This window comes from Platichthys flesus, chromosome 24 (assembly GCF_949316205.1).
Source record: "Platichthys flesus chromosome 24, fPlaFle2.1, whole genome shotgun sequence".
Classification (NCBI taxonomy): Eukaryota; Metazoa; Chordata; class Actinopteri; order Pleuronectiformes; family Pleuronectidae; genus Platichthys; species Platichthys flesus.
Genome location: NC_084968.1, coordinates 1,897,570 through 1,908,218, shown reverse-complemented (window position 1 = coordinate 1,908,218; position 10,649 = coordinate 1,897,570). Strand labels below are relative to the sequence as shown.

At 39.3% G+C, this 10,649-nt stretch overlaps 1 protein-coding gene across 1 annotated transcript; it reads right to left on the bottom strand.

The window, feature by feature from the left end:
- Nucleotides 1-4,305: 4,305 nt before the first annotated feature.
- spata6l (spermatogenesis associated 6-like) lies at nucleotides 4,306-9,636 on the bottom strand. Its single transcript, XM_062384507.1, has 6 exons — nucleotides 9,550-9,636; nucleotides 7,554-7,646; nucleotides 7,091-7,345; nucleotides 5,134-5,233; nucleotides 4,872-4,912; nucleotides 4,306-4,407 (listed from the first exon to the last, which is right to left on the bottom strand). The coding sequence occupies exons 1-6, from the start codon at nucleotides 9,634-9,636 to the stop codon at nucleotides 4,306-4,308; spliced, it is 678 nt and encodes a 225-aa protein (XP_062240491.1).
- Nucleotides 9,637-10,649: the final 1,013 nt, after the last annotated feature.

Sequence of the window (10,649 nt, the reverse complement as noted above, 5' to 3'; positions counted from 1 at the left end):
CTTTGGCTATCGTCTGATGACAAATTAGCGTCTGGGGCAACGGCAGCATCCTCTATTCTCCGTACAATGTTTACAGTCTGACTATCTTCTTTTATCACACCAGTCAAACGTTTCTCCACACAAAACAAAGTTAGACTTTTTGAGGGTCTTTTAGGTACAACCGTTGTCTTTCAAACCAGTCGACTGATAACAGAATTATTTACTCTGAAAAACGTAGCTACTTCCTGGTTTCAACAGATTTGATCAAGTTTTAATACAAAGTTATTTTGGATTAAAATGCTGAAAATGTTTCAAAATTAGGTGGAACCTGGTGCAAAGGGTGTATGAGTAACTACTGTGTGCTATTGTATATTGTTGTACCATTTATGCGATTCATATATGTTTTGCCAGGGTTGGTTCTATGACCACTACTCCCAGCATGATAATATTTATCATTGTTTCTAGTTTGAAATACAATGGTCCATTATCTTTCCAACATCCCACATCTCTGAGCTTTTTTCTCGAAAACTCAATAATCATTACAACACAACATGCCTATTTTCCTTCTGCTTGCAGTTACTGTATTCATGCCGCGCAAACTGAGATTCTCTCCAACAACAGACCCAACTGATATACGACTTCCTTCAGCCACCTACAAGCTTTTTGTTACTTTATTGCTCAGATAGTGCTAGAAATGAAACTGCTAGAGTAATTCACAGCACGATACCACACCGTTATGATCCATTAAAAGAAGAAATTAACTTTTAGTGGTCCATGCTGGGAAAAATCTGATCACAACACCTGCAAAAACTGTCATCGGTTGGTGTAAAGTACCACTCCCATAACAACAGCTTTTAGTAGCTAGGAAACACTGCTCTTAAAAATGTCCTCGCTAGATTTACACAATCATTTTAGTGGTCGGCATCACAGGGAAATGTTAAATATTCAAATCACAGCTAAAGGTACGTTGGCCTATAGTACTTACAAATTAGCAGCTGCAAAATGCTGCGTGACCTTCAGCTTCATCTTGAACCAAGTACAATAGTGTCGGAAACTCAAACCTTGTCTATTTTCAGAAGATAAAAGATAAAATGATGGTGTTCAAGGTTTACTGTGATTCCTCATGACCACAACCTTACCTTAGTGTCCTTCTAGGGGATTCATGATTCAAAAATCCATAGCCACGGTCAGCATCTTAATCCCAGTTCGTCCCTACTCTGCTGAACTGGGATTAAGATGCCACATTAGAAATGAAACGTGGGTCAATGAAGATGCTTCCTTGTCTTAGCACTGATCAGAGACTGATCAGGTTGGGTCATGTTTTTTAAAAAGCAGTCTATACAAACTACTTGATTACCTACAGTCAAACAACATGCACTACACGATGACTCACTGCAAGCTAATTAAAGAAAGCTAGTCATTTTGGTCCGATTTCATTGTCTGCACATCTTCACCATGACTCAAATAGTTATTGAACATGTCTATGTGTTATTAAGAAAATTGCTTCATGTAAAACTATCTCACACTATACTCACCTTGTTCTAGGGCCATATTGCAGATTTTCTTTGGGGCGAAATTTCGAGAATAATGTTGTAGTATGACAAGGATAAAAGTTGTAATATTACAAGTATAAAGTCAAAATATTACAAAAATAATGTTAATTCATTAGAATTAAGTTATAATATTACAAGAATAAAGTTGTATTTTGTTCAAGGCCATTTTGTCTGATGCGGTTAGTGTAAATTCATAGAGTTATCAAAGTCTTTCCCTGAGACCTGATGCCTATTCTTCTGATGTCTGCCTCCAACACCTGAAGATGTCCTCATATGAACACTGTACTGTGGGCCTTCATTTATCAAAAGGTGTAACCTCCACTGCTGCATTCTTAAAAAAGGTGTTCCTTGAAATAGACCCCGGCTAAAGCCTTCGATCACCCACCACCTTCACTGTCTTTGCAGTTAAGCTGCCCCTGCTAGTTCTTAACTTGTCTGTTATTTATAGCATTATTCATAGACTTCTGTCAAAACCGACCAACCATACCACTAAAAAGACCCTGCCCTACCACATGACACACAGCCATTCTGCAGTAGATCACAATGTTCCTGATAGAGCCGCTGCTTAATGCCTCACAGTCATAGAGAGCAGCTATTTCTCTGATATATGACAGTAGTTCACACAGAGCTGCATCGCCATAGACACAATTTGCTTCTAATGGCCTTTGGGTGATTTATCTGAGGACGAGACAATATCAGCTTGATAGGTTAACGATATAGAGCCGCGTGACGTCAAACCGATTCTGCTGCCTCCAGGCCGCGTTCAAACTGAGATGTAAGATTTTAATTTCACCACGGTTTATATCTCTGCTCTGCACACATGCACATGCCAGGAGAGTCAAGTTATCTGGAGACTTTATTGGCAAGGTGGTCGTCTCTTTATCTGCACGAGAAGTGAAATGTAGATGTCTCACACCACACACATAAAAGGAATTTGCCGTGACTTTTGCTGATACAGTGCTTTGCAAAGATTGTCCTAACCTGGCTTCCGTAGTGCAGTGGGTGCATGTACAGAAGAAACAAGAAATAAGGGGGCGATAAGTGACTTAGCTGTGAGTTTGTTGGAGCCCTTTAAATGGTTAACGCATCTCGAAGTTAGTTTATTGATTTAAAACAAGTCATCAATATAAATGACATCAAATTAACTTCGAAAAAGGAGTTGTCTCCATCTACGAAATTGCATCATCAAGTATTACTTAGTATTTCATGGTCCCGAAAACTGCATAAAAACATACAATATCAAACATTTTTAGGACAAGGTAAAACAAGTTCACATTTAAACAAATTCCTAACATGGAGGTGTGTGCTGTGGGCATTTCTTTTTCATTATTTGATAGTTAAAAGTGTACTCTTAAAAACATGGTGCGATAAAGATATTGGTCTGATAAACAAGAATGCTTTCAAATGATAAGGCCACCAGGACACCCCCAAGGGAGCAGCGTATTTCAAATTAAAAGTTCTTGAAACTCGGCAGGTCCACATCACCTTTTCGGAGCCTGGCCAGGTCATCGGGGCGGACCTGAAGAGATGGACCGTCTGGCCAAAACCCGGTCTACCTCAGAGACTGTGGCCCCCTGAAACACAACCACCACTGCCTCTGTCGTTTTCTTCTATTGTTACATATGTAATGCTCGGTGCCTTTCTAGAGACATATACGTGGGAAAGCTGTGCTATTACTGAAACACATTGGCATTCAGAAAAAAACTACAAAATAAAATATGCCCATTTAAAAAATACATCTTTTTACACAGGTTGTTACTCTGAGTTGTAAAATATATTTTTGATTTTGGTTTACAAGTTATTTTCAATATCCTTTTTTATTTTTTGAATATTCTTACTGTGGAAGACAGGTTAGGTTTCATTTAGTAGCAAATTTGGCATAATCATTGGAATAAAGCAGCTCTGTTTTTACACTGGTGCAATTAGTGTTGCGGAAAGTGCTGAGCCAATTAAAATGGGAGCACAATTTATGCTATTCTTTTTAGAGAATAAATGTCCAAAGTGATTCCTAGTCAGGTAAAGTCACATGCAATAAGACCCCACGACAATGAGGAATGTCTAGCAAGTAGAAAAGTTCAATGTTCTGCGGGAAAAGTCTTATCGACTGAGACTTTCTTCGGAGTTCACCTTTCACACATGCACAACGCAGCAAGAGATTCTCTTCTCAGAAACATTCACAAACAGCCCCTGTGGAGAATGTCTGGAGACTCTCCAAAGTTCTGTGCATGCCTGAAAGCAGCTATACTGATGCTTGTCATTACTTACGCAGAGAAGTCGGCGTACAGCTTTTGGCGTTGTAAGGAGTCCTCGAACGCGCTCATGGACTTCTTCCCATTCTCTGTGAGAACTGGATGGAGTCCTAAACAGCCACAGTAAGACACTTCTTTGAAGCCATCTTGCCAAATGAACATCCCAGTGTCATCTTCATGTGCTTTTTTGTTCCTCGGGGTGTTCAGGGGGACAAAAACATTCATAAAATACGTAAGACAAGTTATTCCTGCAGGCTAATGCACACTTACTTCTTTAATGACAGATTGAAAATGTGCAGCATTATTTTCCTCTAAGTATCAAACACCAGAGACAACGTATAAAGCTGCTGTAACATTACACATTGTACAGGCTATATAAAACCGACACCTGACACCTTATTCAAATCGGTTAAATGGAATTAATACTGCCCTTCGAGATTAGGGCTCACTAGAAATGTTTAGATCTTAATATAAAAAGAAGGTGAAGTGCATGGTTTACAATGAATATTAATGGTTCTACCTTTTCAAGAAACTGACCTGTTGTGCCCGGCTCCTATGTCAGTCTGCCACAACGCTGAAGGGTCAGGTGTTTCTGAGCCGGAGTCGTCTTCAAATGTCTCTTCTACCTACAAACAGAAGCAGGAAGAAGTCACAACCTTCCTTTGTATTGTTGAGAAAACTATACCTCACTGTCTACAAAGTCCACAATTAATTTATCTATACTGGCCTCATTTGCAGTTCTTAGAGGCTTACTCCATCCATCCATCAACCTTATTTAAGGGTTACATTTTAAGTAAAGTTTGTGTTAGGTTCTCCTATAATAATCAATATAATATTGGACTAACAAGTTTGAGTACTAGATGGTAAAAGTGTGTCTATATGCAGGTCCAAGGGTGACCTAGAGTCTAGCTTTATGTGAAAGTTGATTATATGCTGTCTTTTCAGGAGTAAAATAAGAATATTGTGTATATATATATATATATATATGCTATTTCTTCTATATATGTTTATTGAAAACAATAAATGAAATAAAGCTCATCACCACATAGTAATAGCTCTCTTTTTAAAAGGGAGAAAATGATGTTCCTACCAAACCATTGAATTTTCTTCTGCCAGTTGGAGAGAGAGTCCCTAAAACAACAAAAAGAGGGGAAAACATTGAATCACAGACTTTAAGTGTTTTACAGCACAACAGCTGACTATAAGTATGTCGTAATAAAACTCTTGTTTTTAAAATAAACTGCTGCAATAAAGCAATATAACTATGCCAGACTATTTCTTAGGAAGTTATGATACGTTGTTTTGAGACCTACTACAGTAGCAATAACACAGGTTTATATGAGGATGTCTACCTGCTGATGAAGACCTGACCAAAGGTGAAGAGGAGTTGGTCAACACTGCAGACACATGGGGTGAGTCCCGTCGACTGGCTCCCGGCCATGAAGCAAGCATCTACACACAGATGAGCAACACAGTGAGCACACCAGCAGATCAAACGGCTACAAGATGTACACAGGATTCAGAAAATATCCAGACATTTTCAATCTTTGCATAAATTTCTGTGTGTTATAAATCTACACTCCATAGGGATAAAGTGAAAACCTAGACCTGACAGCTTCAGGTAGCTTTACAGATGTTCAATAGTGTCATAAACACTACAAAGCATTAAAGACCTGAATGTGGAGGCTACTGTGACAGCTTCCACCCTGTTCTCTCATCTCTGCAAAACACAAAGATCCATTGGACTGGTTTTTCTCCTGATGTGCAGTGTGACTTTTGGTGTCTTCTATACACAGGCTTGTGCCTTTCTAAACTACAGTTAATCAATTTAATTTGTCAAAGATGGATTTTTTAAACGAGCAAACACGAATATTTAAAAACATGTTTTCACTTTGTCATTATGGATATCTGAGAGTAGATCACATAGTATCTCAAATTAAGCAAAACAATAAAGTGTGAATCAGCGAAGGGGTCAGAATACTTCCTGAGGCCACTGCACACTGATTACAAGAGATAAGGCCCTTTTATTGTGAAAAGGAAAAAGGTGCTACTCCTCCTCACACACAAGAAAACTGTTGAAACTTTGGCAGAGTTGGAAGTAGACTTTTCAGCCAGGAGCCTTCACATCAAGTGTGGAACTCTGGGTTTTCAGGGCCTTTAATTCAACCTCTACCTGCCAGCTCTTTGTGTCCCTGTCATTGGCATTTAATTGTCCTTCTCCGGGATTGTCATTTGTCTAGTTGGCAAGGAGATAGGTCATGGAACTGTCTCTTCTCTTGATAGTGATCTAAACTCGTCCTCTCACTCCCGACATCCAATCTCTTATCTGTTGGTATCTTTCTTATCTTATTTGGATTAACCTCAGGGGACCATGGGTGAAATATTAACTCGTAATGACATAATGACCCCTGTCTATGGATTCGGCAGTAATGAACTTTTAACCAGCAATATGCCAGCTGTAAACTAAATAACAAAGGCCTTAAAGTTAAATTTTAGCTAGGGGCCCCAGAATTGTACAAATACAGGTGTCATGTTAAGGCCCTCATTATTTCTCTTCATACGGAAATATGAAATAAAAGAAACAAATGGCAAAACAGCGAACTTGCAGCCTTTGGCCGTTAGCCTCTGATTTCTATCAGTGCTCATCATTAGCGACACACGTTACACAGAGTAAAAGAAGTGTCAAGACAAACAGACAAAAGACGGAGACTCAGATGTGTTCGTGGCGAGGAGTTAAAACACAGAAGAAAGGGAGGAATCAGCCGGCATCATTGAGGATGAAGGGGAGCAACAAAACATTCCCCATCCCTGGCTTTATTCAAATGAAGAAAACATTTCCTCTTGGACAGTTTTTCAGTACATGCAAATCATTTTTCGCTGGAACCGTTGTGAGTAGTGTGTAGCCTTTTATTTGATCTGATGTAAGAGGGGTTTCAGTTGTATTGTCTTTGAAGGAATTAATGTGATATGAGTCTCAGTTTGCTTTGCACAGATACATCTGGTAGAAGTGGGCTCCTTTTAGTCCATTTCAGAGCCTGTACTTTGATGCGTTTACTTGAGTAAAGAGTTTGAATCAGAACTTACACATTTACCGGAGTAGTTTTTGAACACAAGTATCTGTACTTCTACTTGAGTAAAAACATGTGGAGTTTTACATCCTCTGTTAGTTATTGACCACAAAGTAGTTCAGAGGGATTTTGTGACACTGGCTCTCAACACCACAGGGGAGATATTAGATGAGAGCTCTCCTCTGCCATCTGCTGGCTGCAGATGATTTTATAAAGAAGAGAATGAATCAGGTGTACTCACAGGTTGGGAGGTGTTGGCTGCCTTCACCTCGGTTGGGTTGGGAGCCGCAGGGTCTAGGCTGAGTCGGGCCAGATGCTGGGTGTTTCTCTGCGGGGACTGGGACCTGTAAATGCGTGACAGCGACCCGGCTGTGCCGCGTCTCTCTCGTTCTGTCCTGCGACCTCGTCTCTTTGCAGAGATTTGAGATTGGTTCCTCTGAAGAGAGGAGGTCCTGGGTCTGCTTGAGCGCATCAAGTTCCTCTTTATCGCTGGACTCTGGGAACAAGACAGTGGTTGTCTTAAAAAGCCAGAATGTAACACAACTGTTTACGACTCTGAATATCCTCATTGTCTCTGTATGTATAAAGGCCACAAGTTGAATTCAAGGAACTCTTCAGTCCCAGTGAACTGTTGCTAGTTAATGTAGTCACCTCAGGAAGGATGCTTATATATATATATATATATATATATATATCATCTCTACCATGAGTACATTGGGGTGAATGTTGATCTCAGAATCAGCTGAGCACTCAATGATGGTGGTTTTGGTGGAGAACTCCAACCTCGGAGAAATACCCTGAGGGAAAAACAGAAGAGACCAAACATTTGTTCCATGATAGTATTAATCTAAACTTGGATTATGATAACTAGATTGATTTGCTATACAATATGCCGACTCACGTCTACTACCAAAATCGATAATACCTCTATCATTACCATCGCCATTGCTGCTCGCTTCATGTCTGTCCAACATTTCCTTTGTAAACATTGATACATCTCTCAATTCATGGTTTTGGGTAATTTATCCTCAAACCAGGAGAGAATATAATACACCTGGTGCAGATTGTTAAGCCCCATGAGGTAAAATGTGATTTTTTAATATATAATATTTAATATGAGCTGTATAAACACAAATCAAACCAAACTATACATAATTAGTATATATATTATTTGCTCACATATCTGACATAGCATTAGCATTAGAGTTTTGATGATGTCAGAGATGGTAGCATTTATGGCGGTAGACAATAAATAAATGTAAAAATCCATGCACTGAGAATTATTCATGTAAAAAGGCTACACGTGCTGAACATGGAGAACAATACTGTACAATTTGAGAAAGAGCGAGGGCCTACCGGAAAGTAAGGTGGGGGAGAATGTCCCCCGCTGCAAACACAAACACATAATGGTAACGCAACCACTTTAAGACATTCTGGCTGCAATCTGCTTTAAAGATCCCACAGCCCTGCAGTGAACAAGGAATACCCATGGTTAAAAAAAGAAAGAAATAGTCTCACCAGGAGGGGCCAGCTGCACCAGTTCAACTCTGACCGTCTCATCTGAGAAGAGGATACATTAAGTTGTAAGAAATCGACTGTATCATCACAGAAAGGGAAAGCTCAAATGCACAGCTGCAAAGGAGGAGGAGCGGGTTCCATACCCTTCTCCCCAGTTCCACATGCTGAAGTGTCCTTTGGCAGGATACTGAATCCCAAATTAGCCCTGACAGCTGTGTCAGCAGTGTATGAGTGATGTATGATAGAGACTGTGGTTCACATATATGCACTGTATGAACATATGTGTGAATGGGTGGAGGACAAAACCGTGAAGTGCTTCGAAGAGTCATCAAGACTAGAAAGGCTCTATATTAATACAGGTAATTTAAACCATGTACAATGAGGATATTTAGGATTAGACTCTCAAATAAGCAATACATAGAAAAACCTGAAAATAAATGTTATATGTAAGACACAACTTGGTGCAGATAGTGAAATGTGACTCTGTGTTTACCCTGGAACTTGAATGTGAGAAATGCAGACATGGACAAAAAATATTATCACTATAATGCTGATTACAATTGTATAGGGTTAGTTAATGTTGGGACATGCTATCAAAGCAGCTTAGTGCACTTGTGCTAATAATATTAATTTAACAATTTTGTTCTATTATTGTATGTTTCAACAATAACAATAATCATAAATATAATAATTATATTCATGACTATTGTCGTGAAAGCTGTAAAAACTCCTTCTACTGAGGAAAACCATGCAATTTGAGTTAACATCATCTTATCAAACCTTTGCTCTTGTTATAACAGACTGGGCAACTAAATACTGTATAAGAATGGGAAATATAAACATAACCATGAACTAATTGTCTGAAGAAAAAGAGATAGCTTGTATAATGTAGAATGGAGAAATGAAATATGATCGGCCAACCAAATTAGTTAATTACAGTAAAATATAACTTACACTCAAGCATCACAGCGATGTCTCCGGGGTCCACTGCATGTCTGAAGACCTGGATAACGTTTACACAGCTATATGTAGTCACTCGTTACAGGCATGCAACAAAGGATGTATATATAGAAAATGACAATACAGGGAACAACTCCATCTGAGTCGTCACTGATTTATCCAATAAAAAAAATGCAAGAACCCATTTGATGTATAGCATTTCAGATGTGTATCACGACTTGCCTTCTCGAAGGTCATCTTCTCATGAAACAGCAGAGGGAAGACGGCAGGGAGACACTCAGACTGATGGTACTGGCCCATGAAGCACATGCTGAGGTAGATGTCATCTTTGGCTGGCGGATGAACCCCGGGACAGGAAACCTGTTTCATTCAAAAGGGTTATCAGCAACTTTCTTCTGGCTGCCAATAAAAATGAACAAGATTGATGGACATTACATTGTGCCATTTTAGCTCCAACACAGAGGTTGATTGAATTACAACAGCAGATTCTAACTGAACACCTCTTCCAAGGAGGCCATTTGTTTGAGTGGGAGATAGTTAGAAGGATAATGCAAGAAATGCCAGTTGGATTACCATAAAATATCATCAAATGTTTACTATTTTTATTGTTGTTCTATATTGTTGTTCTTATGTTGGTATGGTACAAACCCAGAACAACAAGAATCAAGTAAGTACAATTCCTTCAAAAATGAAGCAAAACTACAAAGTGCTATAAGTAGGTGACATTTAAGTGCTACTAAATTGTTACTTTCAAAATGTTATTTAAGGTTTAGTCGGAAGAGGTATGTTTTCAGTTTGCAGCGGAAGATGTGTAAACCTTCTTGACATGTATATTTATACAGCTGTACTTTTTACCTTACTACACAGACTGTATTCACAATTTATTTATCTTGTTCCAAAAACATACAAACAATATATAACGGTGTTGGGCCAAATCGCAAAGAAAGAAATTAAGATCAAACTAGGGCTACGTTGTAGCATTAACGGGCCCGAGCACAGGCAATTTCAAGTCTGTTGCGGTCGGGGAAGAGAGAGCGATCGATGACCAAGCGCATGTCTCTACCTTGCGTGCGTTTTAAGCTCTGCAGCAAGAATAAACGCTTCACTTCCTGTAGCCAGCAGGTGGCGCTATGATTTTAAGTCTTGGTGTCTTTGTAGATGTCATCAGGTCGCGACTCTTGTCTTATATGTCTAGTTTGGAGTCGATTGGACCAAATATGTCCAAGATACAGACGCTCGTGTTTTGATGGCGTGTGATCAGACTTTGACTCCACGCCACGGTCAGACGGTGAGACAAGAAATCAATCTTTTAATCACTTTTC

Excerpts from the sequence above, each read along its gene's own strand:
- spata6l (XM_062384507.1), bottom strand. The coding sequence starts at position 9,636 with ATGTGCTTCATGGGCCAGTACCATCAGTCTGAGTGTCTCCCTGCCGTC. Across the intron at positions 7,346-7,553 it reads TTCACCCCAATGTACTCATG|AGTCCAGCGATAAAGAGGAA; the intron begins GTAGAGATGATA and ends TCTTGTTCCCAG. Across the intron at positions 4,913-5,133 it reads GGTCAGGTCTTCATCAGCAG|GGACTCTCTCTCCAACTGGC; the intron begins GTAGACATCCTC and ends TTGTTGTTTTAG.